General features: G+C 39.5%; 1 protein-coding gene across 1 annotated transcript in view; it reads right to left on the minus strand.

Moving 5' to 3' along the window:
- Nucleotides 1–20,468, minus strand: part of TMEM232 (transmembrane protein 232) — a 251,608-nt gene that overhangs the window by 134,328 nt on the left and 96,812 nt on the right. Inside the window, exon 11 of the mRNA XM_056138992.1 lies at nt 11,659–11,906. Coding sequence (XP_055994967.1) covers nt 11,659–11,906 — 248 coding nt within the window. The remainder of the gene's footprint in view (nt 1–11,658; nt 11,907–20,468) is intronic.

The raw sequence follows: 20,468 nt of genomic DNA on the forward strand, positions 1-20,468 counted from the left end.
TTTTTTTTGAAAATTGTGCATTCTAACAAAGATATTTTATACATTCTCTTCTGTCTCTGGATTTTATTTCTCTTCTCTATAAAAGTACTGCCATTTTATTATTTATTTTCAGACTTTAACTCAGTTGGACTCACATTGTAAAGATCATATCCTGGGTAGAGCTCAAATATATTTGCTTATTTCTTTTATCTCTCCTTGGGATGCTTTACTAGGTATGTGTTATGTAGGTGTCAGTGAGATATTTCAGTCTAGGCTATAATCAGAAAGTGCTCTTTAACCTTCCAGCCACCCCTGCTTCCTATATACCTAATTTCTAGAGTACTGCCTTAAATTTCCAGTTGTTCAAGTTATCTCAAGCTATCTCCTGATATTTACTATTGAAAAACAATAAAATTTTAATTGAATTTTTACCCACTTAAATGGAATGTTTCTTACTCTCAAGACAGAAGTAAAAATCCCACTCTAGATCATTTTCTCTTCAAAGTCTCAAATCCTTTCTATAATCTGCCTAAATTTCTGAGACTCTGGTGATTTAAGGCCATTTTAGGGTTTTTATTTTTTTGCTTATATTTTGGACAATTTCAAAGTTAAAATAAATTAAAAAAAGAAATGGAGAATACCATTGATTAATGAATGAACATAATAAAATGATCATTCTATTTAAAAATATGATTATAATTTTAATATAAACCTATCAAAATAATGATGTTTTTAAGGAAATATTTTAAAACTCAAGAAGTTTTTATGGGTCCATAGAAGGTGACAAAATTGTGTCACAGACCTACTAATTACTCCACTCCTAATTATTATGGAGACCTACTAATCTCTTGCAATACTTAGCCTTGCTTAGCATCAGCATTCATTTCAGAAAAGGGCAGATCTTACCACTGGCCCTCAGTTGAACCTGCAACACTGCCAAATCATCAGTTGTACCATATACCCATTTATGGGAATCATCTGAAAAGGCAGAATTATCCCTCACCCATGTATGGGAATCAGCCAAAAAGGCAGAATTACCCCTATGTGAGTCAGCAGAGATAATCAGCAAATAACTGAATCTACCTAGGAAAAGGTCACCATACACTTTTAATGGCATACATCTCTGCCATTAAAAATATAAAAATAAAAAAGAAATTTTTTATGTGAACTGGTAGGTGTTCACGTAAAAAATTAATCTGAAGGGGGAAATAAAAAAAATTCAAAGGAGGAAGCCAAATACAGAATTATCTCACTCCTATGTAGATTTAGAGCAAGGAAAGGGAAAATATAAAACCAAATCAAGCCGGTGGGCATAAAGCACAGAGCTTGCTTACCAGAGGGTGGGACTGGGGGCACTGAAGCAGAGACGGGGAGTTAATGGGTCTTGTGGCAGAACTTTAATGCTTCTGTGGTGGGTGGGGTTCGTGTTTGTAGGTTAGCTTTTGCTGGTGGTGGTGATTTTGGACTACACCCGGCAGTGCTCGTTGCTTTTCCAGGCTCTGAGCTGAGGGACCAGCTGTGGGGAGGATGTGAGGGACGCTGCGATGCCCGAGTTCCAGTCCAGGTCAGCGGGTACCAAGCGACACTACAACTGCTGCACGAGGGCTCTGGGGGGCGTTGCTGATACATACTGTGAAGAAGCATGAAATGTATCTGTAAAACATCTAACAGCCAGCCCTCGCACCCCAGAGCAGCTCGCAGTTGCCAGGCAGCTGCCCGCGGCTTCCCAGCAGCCTCTCCTGCCCAGTCAACAGACAGAGATGCTACTGGGGACTGGCCTGATCCCCCTCCGTCGTCAGAATACTCAGACTAAAGTTCCTTCAACTGCACTTGAAGACACCAGCATTCCCACGGTCGTCCGTAATCCTTCAGGGACTGAATCATTAAGGAGCTCTCACCAGAAGAAGCTGTTGAAATTTACTCCAGAGAATAGTAGACAATGTGGAGAAACGGCGTAAAAGTCCAACAAGCTCAGGGGTTGAATATAATAATATAGGAAGCCTTACTAGCACAAACCTGCTCTGTAATCTCGCAGATAAAGACTAGGGATATTTAGTGAATATGTTTAATGAATTCAAAGAAACAGTGAAGCAAGTGCCAGAAAGTTTAAAAAGAAAGGAGAAAATTTTAATCAGAAGTGACAAATTGAACAGTCTGTTAGATGAAATATAAAACCCAGTTAAGATCTTAACAGCAGAATAACAACTGAGTGAAAAAAAGTAGTGAGCTTCAAGATGAGGAAAGCAACTATAAACCAGCAGAAGATGGAAGTTAGAAAAGAATTTGCAGCACACCAGAGAATTATGAGATGAGTTCAAGAGTAATTATGTAAGAATTATCAGTGTCTCTAAGAAACAGAAGGAAGAGCTCAATGAAGAACCAATAGCCCAAGAAATCATAGATTAGATTTACTAAGACTTAATACATTCAACCAAATTCAAGAGGCACGAAGGGTCCCAGCAGAAAGATCCGAATAGGAGAAATCTAAGGAACAAGGAAATTAAAATTATAAATGGGACAAAACTAAAGACAAGAGACAGAATACTGCAAGGAGAAAGATCAAAGAAAGAATTCACATTCAAAGAAAAATTCATAAGATTCACAGTGGATACACCAAATAGACTCTACGGGCCAGAACAAGAAGGGAGTGGGGATAAGTGAAAAAATGGAATAAAATGAAGGTCTTACAAAGAATACATTACCCAGTTAGATTATCATTCAGATTTGAAGAAATGATATAAAATTCGTGGACAAGAAACAACTTAAGAACTTCACAGCCTTAAAATGAATTTTGCAAAAAAGAATTAAAGGTTTCCTTAAAAGGCAAAACAAGCCTCACCATCATGCATAACTTCTACAACGTGATGTTAATAAATTCCTCCATCTCAATTATCTCACTCACTGTCAGGAGACTTAATCTATCAATCAATAGACACATGTAGAGGATGAAAAGTAAAATTGAAGCTAACTTTCTGCTGCCTGTATAGTGAGACAGTTAAGACAAAGCTTCAAGTCACAGGCTGGAAAACAATCTCTTTTTTCTTTGTTGTTGTTATTGTTGCTTTGGGAACACACCCCGAGATGCTCAGGTCTATTCCTGGTTCTGCAATCAGGAATCACATTTGGTCAGCTTGAAAGACCACATGGGGTGCTGGGAATAGAAAACAGGTTGGTCCTATGCAAGTCAAATACCCTCCCCATTGTACTATCTCTTCCACCCATGGAAAACAAGAGATAAACAATTCCTTTAAGAAGGCCAGAGTGACCATACTTTTATCTGACAGCATAGACTTCAAATTTTAAACGGCCATAAGGGACAGGAATAGTCATTCTTACTGACTATTCAGAAGATCAATACATCTTCTGATGATTCAACAAAATATTTAAAATAACTGCTAATAGACATAGAGGAAAATATTTACAGTGAGATAACAGTCCTCCTGTTATTCATTGATTTGCTCGAGTGGGCCCAGTAACATCTCCATTTTGAGACTTGTTGTTACTGTGTTTGGCATATCAAATACGTCACATGGGGAGCTTGCCAAGCTACTCTCAGTAGCTTGCCCGGGTCTCCGAGAGGGGTGGGGAATCGAACCCAGCTTGGCCGGGCTGGCTGCATGCAAGGCAAACGCCCTACTGCTGTGCTATAGCTCCAGTTCCAAGATAAAAGTAATAGGAAAATTTAATACTCCTCCTTCACCATTGAAATTTTGACATTTAGGCAAAAATCTCACCCTTATAAAAAACTACTAGCCTTGAAGGAAGAAATTAAGAGATGGGCCTAGCAAACATATATGGCACCCTTCATCCCACAAAAGTTGAGAACATATTCTTCTCCAGTACACACAAAACAGTTGCCAAGATATAAAATACTGGTTCACAAAACATAGCTCTAAGAAAATCAAAAAGAGAGAAATTGTGCCAATTATTCTCACAGCTCACAAAGCTTTAAAAATTGAAGTTAGCTGCAAAAGTTTCTTGGACATACATTTCTGGCTAAGACCACAGGGGTGATCACAGAGTGGAACAGAACATCTCCCACCCAAACAAAGCCCTGGCAGCCACCCCCACACCCCAAATCCATCACCATGCCTCTGACCTGCCCAGTTAAATATTCTTAATTTATTGGAGTACATGATCACGAAACATCTCCAAAATCTTTAACACATATCCCAGTAATATCACACCAGATTGGATGGGATATAATGCAAAAGTCAACCAATCTAGATTAACAAAAACATTAACACAGAAGGCTTAACTTGCAACAACAACATAGTTAACCCTCAGACAAGGAATTAATGTCTTCATGGTGAGATACAACAATTTTCATAAATTTTCTTCTACAAAAATATTTTTAATCATTTCATTAGCCATTTAATGGTCACTGTCCCTGGCTTCCCTTTGTTCATCATTTGCTCAAGCAGGCCCAGTAACGTCTCCATTGTGACACTTGTTATTGTGTTTGGCATATCGAATACGTCACAGCAGCTTACCAAGCTTTGCGGTGCGGGCAAGATACTCTCCATAGCTTGCCAGGCTCTCTGAGAGGAGCGGACGAATCAAACTCTAATCAACTGGGTCTGCCGCTTGCAAGGCAAACACCCTACCTGCTGTGCTATCACTCCAATGGTAACAAGCAATATAAAATAAATGATTGTAGGCTTGTCATGGGGGCAGGCATGAGGGGTGCTTGGGAAAATAGAGATCATGGAGAAGGAAAAGTAAGACTGTGGTGGGATTGGGGCAGGAATATTGGATGCCTGTAACAAGTCATCATGAACAACTTTGTAAACCATGGTGTTAAAATAAAGTTAGGAAAAATATTTGAAAAATAAAACTTGAAACTAATCATAAACAGAAAGGAGGAAAATCTAATACACTTGGAAAATAAACAAGTTGTTACTGAACAGCCAGTGGATCAGAAAGGAAATCAAAAGATTCCTGTAAACAAACAAAAATGAATATGAGCACCTGAACATATGCTGTACAGCAAAGGAGGAAAGTTAATAGTGGGCAATCATCATTAGGAGGCATTAAAGTACCCACAGAAATACCCTAACAACACAGCTTAAGCTACAAAAAGGCCAACAAAAGGAATACAAAGCAAGTAGAAGGTAGGAAGTAATAAAACTTAGAGCATAAATTAATTAAATGGAAAAAACATTCATATAATCAACAAAATCAAGACATGGTTCCTTGAAATAATTAAGAAGATCAACAAATAATTATCAAGACAAAAGAGAGAGAGAGAGAACTCTAGTATACTGAATAATGAATTAAAGATTAAAGGGAAGACTGCCTTTCAATAGGTAGCATAGAAACTCAGAGAATTATCACTGATTATTTCAAAACTCTATGTTGCATGAACTTGGAGAAACTTTACGAAATGGATACATTTTAAAATTCCTATAATTCACCAAATTTGAATCAAGAGGATACAAATCACCTCAACAGTTCAATTACCATCAAGGAAACAAGAATAATACTAAAAAGTATTCTCAAAAGCAAATCCAAGCCCTGGCGGATTTAGTAGTAAATTTGTCCTAACCTCTGTAGCCCTGTCCACTGTAGCACTGTCCTCCCATTGTTCACTGATTTGATCAAGCAGGCACCAGTAACATCTCCATTGTGAGACTTGTTGTTACTGTTTTGGGCATTTCAAATACACCATGGGGAGCTTGCCAGGCTCTGTTGTGCGGGCGGGATACTCTCGGTAGCTTGCCAGCCTCTCCAAGAGGGGCAGAGGAATGAAACCTGGGCCGGCTGTGTGCAAGGCAAATGCCCTACCCACTGTGCTATCACTCCAGCCCAGTCCTAACCTCTAAAGAGGAAAACTACCATGCACTTTTCAAGTTCTCTCAGATAGTTGAAGAAATAGGACTTCTCCCAAACAACTTTTATGAGGCTAACTTTATCCTGAGAGCGAAAGCAGATATACATCACAAAAAATAGGAAAACTATAAACCAATATTCTTGGTAAGCATAGAAATTAGGCAAGAAAGAAGTATTAAAGGCATTCAGATTGAAGGGCTGGAGCAATAGCACAGCGGGTAGGGCATTTGCCTTGCACGCAGTCAACATGGCCGACCCAAGTTTGATTCCTCCCCCCCTCTTGAGGAGACTGGCAAGTAATCAAGAGTATCGTGCCCACATGGCAAAGGCTGGCAAGCTACTCATGATGTATTTGATATTCCAAACACAGAAACAACAAAATCTCACAATGGAGACGTTACTGGGCCCGCTCGAGAAAATCGATGAACAACAGGAGGACAGTGACATTCAGATTGAAAAAAGAGAAAGTAAAACACCCACTATTTGCATATGACATGATACTATCTAAAAAACTCTAAAGACTCTACCAAAAAAAGAAATCTCCTTGAAGCAACAGATGTGTACAGTAAAGTGGAAGAGTACAGCATCATTGCAGAGACATTCTTGGCTTTTCTATTCAAATAGATAAATAAATATATAAAAATTTAGAAAACAATTCCATTTACAATTGGGCTTTAAAAATTAAATATCCAGTAATCCTTTTAACAAAAGAGGTAAAAAAAACTTTTACAAACAAAGCTGTAAATCTTTACTGAAATACATGAAAGCACGAGAAATGGAAACAAGTCCTTGTCATGATCAAGACTGGATTGGAAAGATTAGCATTGTCAGAATGAAAATCTTACAAAAGCATTATATAGATTCAATGTAGTCTTTCTAAAAATACTGAGACTTTTAAAACATAAAAGAAAGTAGACAAACAATTTATAATTTACATGGCGGAATGAGCCCTCCCAAATAGCCAGTGTAGTCCTACATAAAAAGAAGACTGGAAGCTTCTTTCTCCCCAATATCACAGCACGGTCCTCTCATCGTTCATCAATTTGCTCGAGCAGGCCCAGTAATGTCTCCATCATGAGACTTCTTGTTACTGTGTTTGGCATATTGAATACAACACGGGTAGCTTGCCAGGCTCTGCCATGCGGGTGAGATATTCTCGGTAGTTTGCCAGGCTCTCCAAGAGGGGTGGAGGAATCGAACTCGGGTTGGCCATGTTGGCCACTTGTAAGGCAGACGCCCTACCGCTGTGCTATGGCTCCAGCCCTCCCCAATATCAAACTATAGTATATAAGGAAAGTAATCAAAGCAGTGTGGTACTGGAATAAAGACACTCTCATATCAGTAGATATATTAAGAGTCCAGAGAAAGATTCTCAGACATACAAATGATTTATCTTTAACTAGGCATAGCTATAGTACAGAGGATAAGGATTTGCCTTGAAAATGGCCAATCACAGCACATGCTGTAGGAAAAGGAAGCTCATATAGAGAAGGGAACACCAAGTAAAGGATGTTTGCAGGACTCGCTTGGGATGCGAGATGCGTGCTGAAAGTAGACTATAGACTGAACATGATGGCTACCCAATACCTCTTTTGCAAACTACAACACCCTAAAGGAAAGAGAGAGCAAAAGGGAATGCCCTGCCACAGATGCGGGCAGGGTGGGGGGGTGATGAGTGGTGGAAGGGCTAATAGGATCATTGGTGGTGGAGAATGGGCACTGGTGGAGGAATGGGTACTCGATCATTGTATAATTGAAACCCAAGCACAAAAGTTTGTAAGTCTACAACTGTACCTAGTGGTGTTTCACTAATTAAAAAAAAAAAGAAAAGAAAATGACCAATCAGGGTTTTATCCCTTGTATCCCATATTGCCCTCCAAGCACATTCAGGAGTAATCCCTGAGCATCGCTGGGTATAGCATCCAAAAGACAAAAAAAAATAAAGAGAGAGAGAGAGAGAGAGAGATAGAGAAAAAAGTGCTAAGTAAGAAATCATCTTTAAAAAGTGGTGATGGGAAAGGTTTTCTAAATTTTTATACATTTAAAAAAAACAATTTTTCTAAAGGAAATATTTTTCTAAATTTTTATGCATAAAAAAACAAAACTCAGGCCCGTTTCTAACACCAGGAACAAAGGTCAAATCTAAATGAAGACGGGGTATAGCTCAAGGGTAAAGATTTGACTTCAAAATGTATTAAATATATCAATACCACACCTATATCTAATTTGATAGGTATATCAATATCATATCTATATCGAGTTCTCACTCTTGGAGAACTTGGCAGGCTGCCAAGAATATCCTGCCCGCATGGCAGAGTCTGGCAAGCTCCCCGTTTTGTATTAGATATGCCAAAACCCAGTAACAATGATGGGTCTCATTCCCCTGACCCTGAAAGAGCCTCCAATGTGGCACTTGCTAAAATTTCAGGACTAAGACGAATGGAGATGTTACTGGTACCTGTTCAAGGAAATCGATGAACAACGGAATGACAGTGATACAGTGATAGACCAATATCTAGAAATAACATTGAAGAAAACATTGGTTAAATAATGCATAACATTGAATCTAGAGTTATCGTCCATCTCTTAATACCATTGGCCAAACAAATGGAAGTGAAGAAACAAATGGACTATATAATACTGAGAAACTTCAAGTGAAATGATGAATAGAATAAAAAGATATTCCACATACTGAGATACAATATTTCCTACCATTTAACAGACAGGGGGATGACATTTTTTGATCATATTAACATTTGTTAACCTTTACCAAAAAAAAAAATCAAAAAAGGGTGGGAGGAGAAATAAACAGAAATTTCATCAACAAAAACATACTTTTGGTAAAAAGATAAGTGAAAAAAATACTCTTCTGCCTCAATCATCTGGGAAATTCAAAGCCAAACAGCAAGAAAATAACAAGATATCATTTCACACCTGTGAGACTGTCACACATCATAAAAGAACAAAAACATTACTGGCCTGGATGTGGGATAAAAGGGACCCTCATTTCCTGCTGGTAGAAATGTGAAAAGATGCGGCCTTTTTGGAAAACAATATGTATACTTCTCAAAAAAAAAAAAAAGACTTTGGCTTTCCTATGACCTTTAAATTCCACTTCTTGGCACCTGCTCCCAATGACCAAAATCGTGTTCATAAAAGACATTTGCACTCCCTTGTTCATTGCATCATTATTTACAACAGCTGAAATCTGGAAATAATCCAAGTTCCCAAAGACAAATGACTGGTGACATAATTTCTGGTACATATACACAACATAATAATACTCAGATTTAATAAAATGTGAAACTGCAACTTGCTGAAATACGGATTGCCTGGAGAATATCAGGATGGCTGGTTAGTTGGAGAAAAATAGGCCCAGATTTGGGGGTTTTTTTGTTTGTTTGTTAGTTTTTTTTTTTGGATCACACCTGGCAATGCACAGGTAATTACTCAGTAATTACTCCTAACAGTGCTCTGGGGACCATATGGGATGTTGGGAATTGAACCCGGGTCAGCCGCATGCAAGGCAAACGCCCTACCCACTCTACTGTTGCTCCAGCCCCAATAAGCACATATTTTTCCCCTTCAGGTATAGGACTTAAAGAAACATAGTAGGTGAAAAATGAATCCCCAAAGGCAGTATAAAATGAGAACTGGTCTTCAGTCGAAAAATTATCATGGCAGGAGGAACAGGACCAAACAGAAACACTAGGACAATGCCTCTAGCACTTTGTAGCTTAACCCTATCTACTCATTTTTTGTCATTTATCTACAACTTTTCATATTCTCTTTTCTGAATACTAAACCCTGTGGATAACTGTTCCATTGTACCTTTCATCTTAGTATATTTCTTTACTTACACCTTCTTCATTTTTTATGGTCTCCATTTTTCTTTCAGCTTATAGGTTTTTTTTTAATGTATACGTTTAGTTATTTTCAACTTTAACTATTTTCTTCTCTTTGTCTTTTCTCTTTGAATAAGCAGGTCCCATTCACTTCATCTTTTATTTTATCATTTATTTATATTTTCTTCTAAGTTTCTTTGATCTCATCTCTCAATATCCAGTTTCTTTTATTCTTCTAGTTTCCTACCGGGTCATGATGAGAACCAATCCTTTCTTTTTTAATTTACCCCAATTTGTCACTCTTGAGATTATGCAGAACATACTTGAGCAAAATTTTTATGATAACTTTGTGAGTTTAGTAATAGTCAGGAGAGTCCCCATACATTTGATTAGTTATAAAATTGTACGCCTGACACATAAAGTGTTGTTCAATAATTTACCTCTGTGAGAAGAAAGGGAAAAATGGAAAATAACAGGTAGAATGTTTAATATATCAATTCTCAGACAAACATGGAGAGATAATAGTACTACAGGTAGGGTACATGCCTTGCACACATCTGCCCTGGGTTTGATCCCTGGCATTCCATATGGTCCCCAGAGCCCACCCAAAGTAATTCTTGAGCACCAAGCCAGGGGCAAGCCCTAAGCACAGCTACGTTTGGCCCTAAAACCAAAACCAAATGTGGTGATATGTAGTACTGTACTCCGGCTGTTCATCGATTTGCTCAAGCGAGCACCAGTAATGTCTCCATTGTGAGACTTGTTGTTACTGTTTTTGGCATATCAAATATGCCAGAGGGAGCTTGCCAGGCTCTGCCATGCGGACAGGATACTCTCGGTAGCTTGCCAGGCTCTCCCAGAGGGACGGAGGAATCAAACCCGGGTCGGCCGTGTGCAATGCAAATGCCCTACCTGCTGTGCTATCGATTTATTAGGGCAAAAGATACAGTATAGTGATAGGGGTGCTTGTTCTGCATGTAGCCAAGCCAGATTTAATCCCTGACATTGCATGCAGGGATGCAATTGAAGCCCCACCAGGCAAAATCCCTAGCAAAGATCCAGGAATAGGTCCTGAGCACCTCTAGGTATGGCCTCCCAAACAAAACTATGTACAATTATTTACACACACACATGTGTATACATATACATATACATATACATACATCTTATGTTTTAGTAGTCCCTGGATGGTCTGATAGAGAAATATGGAGTAAAATTATATGGATGAAAGTCAGTAATTGGTGGGAAATTTCTACTTTACTGAAGAACTGCTTTATATGAAAATATACTACATAAAATATAGATATGAGAAAATAGTTTCTGAGAAGAGAATAGTCGTTTGTGGGTCAGAGAGATAGTATAGCAGATGGGGTGCTTGCCAAACCACATTCGATCTACATCATTGCATATGGTACCTGAGCAGAGTTAGGCCTGACCTGAGTTCAGAGCAGTGACCACACCTGAATACTGTCAGGTGTGGCCTCAAAACAAAAAATAAAATAAAATACTTATGATAGACTACCTAGCAGGAGGTAGTGTCAATTTTTCTCCTAAAAAGACTGAGCTATATAATTCAGTGTAGCACTATAGCACTGTCCTCCCATTGTTCATCGATTTGCTTGAGCCGGCCCAGTAACATCTCCATTGTGAGATTTGTCACTGTTTTTTGGCGTATCAAATATGTCATGGGGAGCTTGCCAGGCTTTGCCGTGTAGGAGCTATAATAATATTTTACACAGATGACTTTAAAAGAAATTAATAGAGTAACAGTTATTCTGTCTAGTTTTTTAAAGTCCTGTGATTTAAATACTGTTAATGATAGAGCTTCGTGGATCCAACACCACACCCCTCACCGATGTGTTGCTGCCTCCACCATTGTCCTGGGTCCCCTCTAAAGAGTCTCTGAGCCTTGGTCCTGTAAGCCCAGTTCTCAAGTTGACCACCCACTAGTCTCATGTGGCATTATCCCACATATGGGAGAGATCATAGTGTTTCACTTTACCTGGTAGTAAATTGTAAATTTCTTTTCTTCAGAAACTGCTGGCTTGTCTTCAGATGTTTCGTTTGATCCTGTTTTATCACTGGCTTTTCCAAAGGAAGCGTATGGGTATCCAGACAGGGGAAGAACAGATTGGAAAGTGTATTGGCAATTCTCCATCCTATGAATTTAGAGAAAATTTCATCTCCTACACTTGATGGCACTTTTGAATTATAACTTGTGAATGGGTCATTTGAACTGTTTATCTCAGCCTGTTGAAACAGGAGAAAAAGAAAACATGTTCAGTATAATAAAATGAGAGAAAAGCTATATGTTAATAATTAAGAGAAAATCTGTTGTCTTTCACTAATTCTCTAGTCTTATTGTTAAACAAAAATCTCTATAATAAAAATTTGAGTAATCCCAAAAGTTATAAAAATTATAGCAATTTTAATAAAATAAACATTACCAGAGGGCCTGGAGAGATAATAGCATAGGAAGGGCACTTTCCTTGCATGTGGCCTGACCCTGCATGGTTCCCTGAGCCTGCCAGCAGTGATCACTAGAGCAGAGCCAGGAATAAGCTCTGAATATTATTGTGTGTATGATCCACACACTCCAACACCCACCAAAAATAAAGAAGGAAAAAAAGAAAAAAAAATGCAACCATAAAAAAATTGTCTTAAAATTTCAAAAGTGAAATGATTTCTATCTATATGGTGAGCTTCCTAAACTATAATTTTATAAGAATTATAATGCTTATTTAGTAAAAATTAAGAAATGAAGTGTGACGTGAATTGTATCACCTATTTAAACAAAATTTAGAACCAGAAAGAGAACTTAAAGGGCTGAGCATTTGATTTGCATGCTTGATATGCTAATTTGATCCTTGGCACCATCTGATACCACAAGAACCACCAGAAGTGACCCTCAAACTCAGTGGTAGGAGAAATCATAGTTTCATGCACAGTGCACTCTTGCCTCCCCAAGTAATCAGAATTTAATGTTTCTACACATAATCACTGTTGTCACTGTTCTCCCATTGTTCATCAATTTGCTTGAGCGGCCATAGTAACATCTCCATTGGAGACTTTCTTGTTACTGTGTTTGGCATATCGAATACCTCGCGGGTAGCTTGCCAGGCTCTGCCTTGCGGGCAAGATACTCTCGGTAGCTTGCCGGGTTGGAGTGATAGCACAGTGGTAGGGCATTTGCCTTGCAAGCGGCTGACCCAGGCGACCAGGGTTCGATTCCTCCACCCCTCTTGGAGAACTTGGCAAGCTACCAAGAGTATCTCGCCCGCACAGCAAAGCCTGGCAAGCTACCCGTGACATATTCAATATGCCGAACACAGTAACGACTCTCTCAATGGAGATGCTACTGGGTCTGCTTTAGCAAACTACACATAATATTCTTTGAAATCAGAAAAACACTTCTATAGGAAAAAATAAGTGAAAAATAATGTCTTACAGCTCAAGAGATGATATAGGGTGTAAGGCTGACACAATGCAACTCATTAACAATACCTTGGAGTTCATTTTGCATGCAGTTCATTTTTCATGCTAACTGATCCTATAGTATAAAATGAAGGACCAGAAATGTTCTTCTACATTTGAATTAACCTCTTTAGGATTGTAAGATGAAATTTAGCTAAATGAATTATTTTGAAAGATTGTCTGCTGTGTTATGAAGACAAAATAAGTAACAGGACAGGCTCATAAAAGAAAGTAACAGGACAGGCTCATAAAAGGAAGAAAGAAGACAGACAGACAGAAAGAAAGAAAGAAAGAAAGAAAGAAAGAAAGAAAGAAAGAAAGAGAAAGAAAGAAAGAAAGGAAGAAAGTGCTGTAACAGAAGTTCCTGAACTTACTTTAAAAGCAAAGAAAATTATTTAGCATCGCTCTGCCCTGTTGGAGTATCTGCTTTCTTTGTTTTTGTTGTTTGTTTTGAGGTCCACACCTGAATGTATTCCTTTGGCTGTGCTTTCGGATACTCCTGGCAGGACTCAGTGCCAGGGATGCCACCATTGGACCCAGGAAAGTCCACTCTGACCTGGACTATCAGCCAGGCCCACTATTTCCAAAGTGCCCGTAACTACACCAGACTAACCAACCTAGTCTCAGGAAATACTATCACTATCTTTAGGAAGCACTTGGCTGAAGCTATCAGGAAAATAAAAAGTCAGATCAATACAGATAACTCTGAAATACACAGAAAATGGGAAGGTAGCATGCAAAAACAAGTATTTTAAAACACTATGGAATTTATGTAAATCAATATAAGGCCCCCCAAAAAATATTCACAGAGCCTCACTCACAGTGAGTAGAAGTTAATACTAAAGTTCACATTGAGAGGAGTCATGACGCAGCTCCAAGTGCCGAAGTGGATGCCTTGCTCTGTCCTCATCACCACAATGGTTGGCTATGTGTCTTCAGGTGCCTCCTGCTGAGCCCCAGGCACCACTGTGCTGGTGGCACCCCCACTATGCCAGGCTCTCTGCAATGCTGCAGCACCAAGCCCAGAACTGCCATGCAACATACACACGCCAAGTTTCATCGGGAATTTATTGAATTCATGCTGTGTATGCAACATATCATCTCTGATTTTACTATATGTTAATTTTATTTTAGGCTTTGTTCATTATTTGCATTATTTGGTAGCAACCACAGAAACTAAATATTTACTGTATGAATTAATGTTAATTGCTTTAGCTCTGGACACACTTGGCAACTGAAAATTCTCAGAGAACACTTCACTTTTGGATAGTGACTTTAAACATATTTGTGATAGTGGAAAGATTTTTATAAAGCATTGTACAAATATGTGTTTCTACATAGAAGCATATAAGTAAATGAATGGGCCAACACATGCATTTTAAAGTCTTTTAATGACCTCTTTTCTAATAAAATACATTGTTTTCCTGAGTAGCATTACCCATCTATTATAGAATCTTAGTTTTTATGCCATGTCTTATTTAGCTATTTCTTCTTTCCTCTGGACTGGCATAGGTTTAAATTCAAATGTCAGCTGTCGTAGGATACAAAACGCATTCCTGCATTATTCACAGTGGTTTCCTTTATAAATTTTCCTTTCCCCACTAATACTCAGGACATTCAGATTACAGAAATGTAGTTTTAACTATCAGTTAAACACATATTTATCCTACCTGTTAAAGGTTTTGTTTTCTTTCAAGAAATATTTCCTGGAAAGAAAATGTGTTTCTAGTTGAAAAGAGCTAAAATTAGATTTTGTTTTTCTACTTCCTAGTTAGGGCTGGAGCAATAGCACAGTGGTAGGGCGTTTGCCTTACACGTGGCCAACTTGGCTGAACTGAGTCGATTCCTCTGCCCCTCGAAGAGCCCAGCAAGCTACCGAGAGTATCTTGCCCTCACGGTAAAGCCTGGCAAGCTACCCGTGATGTATTCGATATGCCAAACACAGTAACAACAAGTCTCACAATGAAGACGTTACTGGGCCCACTGGAGCAAATTGATGAACAACAGGAGGACAGCACTACTTTCTAGTTAACAATGCAAACTTGAGAGATTTAGCCTATATTTATTGAGTGTAGGTCCATCTTGGATTTTGCATGTAATATGGAGCTAATGATGAAAGTGCTTTCAGTGGGAATTAATTTAGACTATAGAGGATGAGCTGTAGAGCAGTGAGACGCTCAGCAGGTATTGTTCCTTCAGGTTTCTAACACCCAGAGAGCACTCTGCTTGCTCCTCCAGAGCCCAGAAAGAAGAGCCTGACTTCTGCTGAGGGTTCCCACTCTGCTCTATTGTGCTGGCCCTTAACCTCCTGCTCTTTCAGCAACTATGAAGTGAATTTACACAAAATACCAATGCCATTATTCACAACAAATTGCGAATCTGTCAATTTACTCTTTAGTCTGACAATGAACATTTCCATCTGTAGGCATTTCTACTACTATCCCTTACCCATATAGGCCATAAAATTCAGAATTTTTCTATTGCTGTAGAAATATGGTCTTTTTACTAAGAAACAAATGATAGTTTTTAATTAGCTAATTTTCTTAATAGGATTCAAAAAGCTTTTATTCCTAAAGAATATGCGGTTGTTTAATAATACAGACACAACATACAGGGAATTATGTCCCTCCTATGTCTTTGTATTGGGAATAAAGATATAGGATTTGTCATCATAAGAGGAAATCCTTCCAAGGAATTTGTATATTTATGATACTAAAGAGAATTTCAGTGCTGGAGCGATAGCACAGCAGTAGGGCGTTTGCCTTGCACGCAGCCAATATGGCTGACCCCAGTTCGATTCCTCGGCCCCTCTCGGAGAGCCCGGCAAGCTACCGAGGGTATCTCACCCGCACGATGTATTTGATATGCCAAACACAGTAACAACAAAGTCTCCAGTGGAGACGTTACTGGGCCCGCTCGAGCAAATCAATGAACAATGGGAGGACAGTGACAGTGACAGTGAAAGAGAATTTCAAAAACTGAAAAAGTTCTGCCTTCATCTATTCTTTACGAATCTTAGAGCTAGAACTATTTAACTAGTATGAAAAATGTAATTTTTTAATTTCAAATTTTAAGTTTAACTATGCCTGAGCAAATCGATGAACAATGGGAGGACAGTGACAAATTTAACTATAGCCTCAAAAATACTGTTTCTCTGATTTGTAAAATCTCAACAAGCACAGTCTCTCCTTATCACTAAGACTGTAGTCTTTAGACCAATTCGCTTTTATTACCAGGGAGCATGTGAGACATAGTGATTCTGATCAACTTTTTTATTTAAGTTCAAGAAGGATGAGTGAATGAAAGCTAAAAAAGGTAGTAGATGAGAATATTCTTGCTATATCCTCCATAAGTTACTTAACTTTAAATTTATGTCCTTATTCCTACAATGAATTGATAATAGTACTCTTTTAAGGGTTATTGTAAAATTAAACCTAAAAAGTTATTCATACTTTCTAAACAGGGTCTGACACATAGAAATTCTTCATTAAAAAGTTAGCAGGATAGTAAAAAATGAATCTCATAAGTGAATGTACCCCACGATATACTTTTAGTCCTGTTTATCCTACAGCTCCCAGTGATAAGGCTAATGATGGGGCAGGGTCTCTGAAGTGCTTCTCCATACTCACAGTTTCCACTAATATAAAAAGATGAGCCATAGTTAGAGGAAGGAGGAGAAATAGAAGTACTGAAAAAATAAAGATTAATTGTGTTGTTTGTGCTACTTTGCTGTTTTTAGAGTATGTTAGAGGTACAGAAATATCAGGAAAAATAAAAACCAATTTTATTCTAAAATCTTTCCATGAAATGTTAGCTACAAATCCCTTAACCTGATGATTTAAAGGTAGTCTAAATAATATCAAATATTAGCTTTCACTGCACATATTTCTTTTTATATTTTATGTCCCATACCAGATGGCAGGAAGCATTTATACATGATGAGTTTTGCTAGATATGACAACATATGCTGCTGAATTGCCTAGACAGGAGAACTTTGCTCATTGCAAGTCTCCTGAAAGTATTTCAAATAAAGCACATCAATTAACATTTGTTTACTACACCACTGTGATAAAATTTCTTTTCCAAATTACGAGGCAATAGTTGGATTTATGTTGAATTTGTCAGATAAGGAACTCATGTTTAGGGATCCATTCAGAATTAGTTTTCACTCAAATGTTTTGTGTCAGATATCTCACCCTCCCCTAGCCTCCATTAAGCATTAAATGTTATGAGCCCTTTCAACAGTAATTATAGATGATAAAACGCTACTACAGTTAAAAAGTAAAAACTAAAATAAAAGAGTACACGCTCCAGCTAGGAATGGATTTAATCTGTGAAGTAGGTAAATTGAGATACTATCATAAAGTTTTATTCATTTTGTATTCTGACATGTGAATGATGCATTTTTTATTTTTTTTTATTTTTTGGTTTTGGGGTCTTATCCAGTGATACACAGGGGTTACTCCTGGCTCTGTACCCAGGAATTACTCCTGGCTCTGTACCCAGGAATTACTCCTGGCAGTGCTCAGGGGACCATATGGAATGCTGGGAATCGACCCTGTGTCCACCACGTGCAAGGCAAACTCCCTACCCACTGTGCTATAGCTCCAGCCCCGAAGGATGCATATTTAAGTAGAAAAAAATAAAATTGATTGGAAATAGAGTTAAGTGGGTTGGAGTTCATGCTTTATCTACAGAAGACCCAAATCGGATTTTCAGAATTATGGCCCTTGACCTCCAACAGGAGGTCAACCCCAGAACAGAGCTGGGAACGGCTCCTGAGCACTTCCAGATGTGACCCAAAGACAAGGAGAGGAAAAAGTCTACTTCAGATCTAGAAACTTTCAAGTTTCTTCAAATATTATTAAACAAACCATCCACACTATGATTTATAGCAGTTTATGGTCATATTTCACTGTGTTATCTATTAACCTTATATGTGAAAGGTTGGAAACAGGGTGATATGAAGTACAGAATAATGGCCGATAATGCTTTAAAAAAATATTTGTATTAATTGAAATAAGAGAAAAAGGCTTATTTTAGACCAAGGCATCTTGACTCACAAGCCTTAATAACATATCATTTTACAGATGTTCTGTTAACATCTTTACGATGTGTGTTTTCAAGAGGTCCTGCGGTGCTCTGTCTCTCCCGCTGTCTGTGTTTGGTAATCTCGAGCCACTTCCTCCACCCTAGGGAGGTGGAGGGCAAAGGAAGGAACAAGGGCCAGGCTGGTTGGTATCAATTGTACTTTATTCCAATCTTCACTCTCACCTCTGAATCTGCCCTCTGGAGCCCAAGCTCTCGAGCCCGAGCCTGCGCCTCACCCTGAGCCTCTGCCTGAGCATCAGCAGGTCAGTCTCTGCTCTCTCGAGCCCAAGCCCAAGCCCGAGATTGAGCCTGAGTCTGAGCCTCAGCCTCCTCCTCAGCCTGAGCCTTCTCTCGTCCTGCTCTTGAGCCCAAGCCCCTCTGAGCTTACAGTCTTAGTTTATATAGCAATCACATAGAGTGGTGACACAAAGGTGGGTTGAACATTAACAAATCAGCAAAGAGGTAAGACCATTCCTCAAGGAGATTAACTCAAGGATAAAATCTCATCTAAAGAGATTATTCCAGATTACTAGGAGATCTGCTCAAGGGTGGGATCCCAACAAGGGTGTGTTCTTTCCTCAGCTAGTAATCCACTTAAATAGTTGTAGTAAATCTAACTCCAATATTTCTAGCAATGTCATTCTGTATGAGCACAGTAAGAGATGTAAACTTATAGTTTGGTTCTTCCTGAGGAAATCTCACACTATATATTCTGCCGTCCTCAGGCCAGGTTAGTCTTCCTAGCCACAGCAGAGTCCTAGTCTTGTCGTTACAGGATTTGTCTATGATCATGCCCCCAACTTGTAGTTGAGTATCATGGCACTTTGGCCTGGACCATTTCAATGCCTGGTAGCTCACAGTTTGCCCTGGGTCCATTCAGTCCCTCGTTGGGATCCTGCTTTTGGGGTGCTAGGAACTAAGGACAACTGAGTCAAGAAAGCAGGTGCCCAGGAGTAAATGTTATTTGGAGTCAATCAACTCCCAAGTTACAAAGTATAATATTAACTGTCTTCCTGTGTTCATACAGAAAGGTCATGACCACAATCATGACCATCCTGTTGTTCATCGATTGCCTGAGCAGGCCCCAGTACAGTTCCCTTCGTCCTAGCCCTGAGACTTTTAAAAAGTGCCATATTCAAGGCTTTTTCAGGTTTAGGAGAATGAGACCCATTATTGTTACTGGTATTTGGCATATTGGGTATGCCACGGGGAGTTTGCCAGACTCTGCCAGCCACCACCATGCTGAGACCACTCTCCATACACATGAAGGTACCGGCAGAGGAACAAAGGCATGCGGGTCCCAGTGCCGAGGTCTCCAAGCCTTCTCGGATCGGATCGGGGCTGAGCATCTTCCACCCAGATCCTCCAAATTCCAGTAGGTGGGGGTCACACCCACCAAGTGGCCCCCCGGTGCCATGTAACCCCATCAATGGCCAAGACTCAGAGACTATAAAACCCAACTCCCGGAAGAGAACAGTGCAGAGCCTCCTGCCCCCACACCTGGCTGTCCTCGCCGGGGCCCCTTGGAGGGGAGTGGGTTGAGTTTCCCTCCCCGACCAGGGCTCCGACATCTTATTATCTCATTCCTGCTTTGGACAAACTTGCAGGCTACCGAATGTAACCTGCCCACACGGCAGAGTCTGGTAAACTCCCTGTGGCGTACCCAATATGCCAAATACCAGTAACAATGATGGGTCTCATTCTCCTAACTCTGAAAGAGCCTTGAATATGGCACTTTTTTAAAAATCTCAGGGCTAGGATGAAGGAGACGTTACTGGGGCTGCTCTAGGCAATCGACGAATAACAGGATGGTCGTGATCGTGATCGTGATCAAGGCTCTTTTAGGGTTAGGAGAATGAGACACATCATGGTTACTGGTATTTGACATATTGGGTATGCCACGGGGAGTTTGCCAGACTCTGCCGTGTGGGCAGGTTAAATTTGGTAGCCTGCCAGTTTGTCCAAAGTAAGAATGAGATAATATGATGCCACGCAACTGCGAATGCTTCCGGGAGCTGGGTTTTATAGTCTCTGGGTCTTGGCCGTTGATGGGATTACACGGGAGCTGGGTTTTATAGTCTCTGGGTCTTGGCCGTTGATAGGATTACACGGCGCCAGGGGGCCAGTTTGTGGGTGTGACCCCTACCTACTAGAAGATGGAGGATCTGGGTGGAGGATACTAAGCCCTGATCCGAGCAGGCTTGGAGATCTCAGCCCCGGGACCCACATCCCTTTGTTCTTCTACCA

The sequence above is a fragment of the Sorex fumeus genome, unplaced genomic scaffold (genome assembly GCF_029834395.1).
Source record: "Sorex fumeus unplaced genomic scaffold, SorFum_2.1 ptg000131l, whole genome shotgun sequence".
Lineage (NCBI taxonomy): Eukaryota > Metazoa > Chordata > Mammalia > Eulipotyphla > Soricidae > Sorex > Sorex fumeus.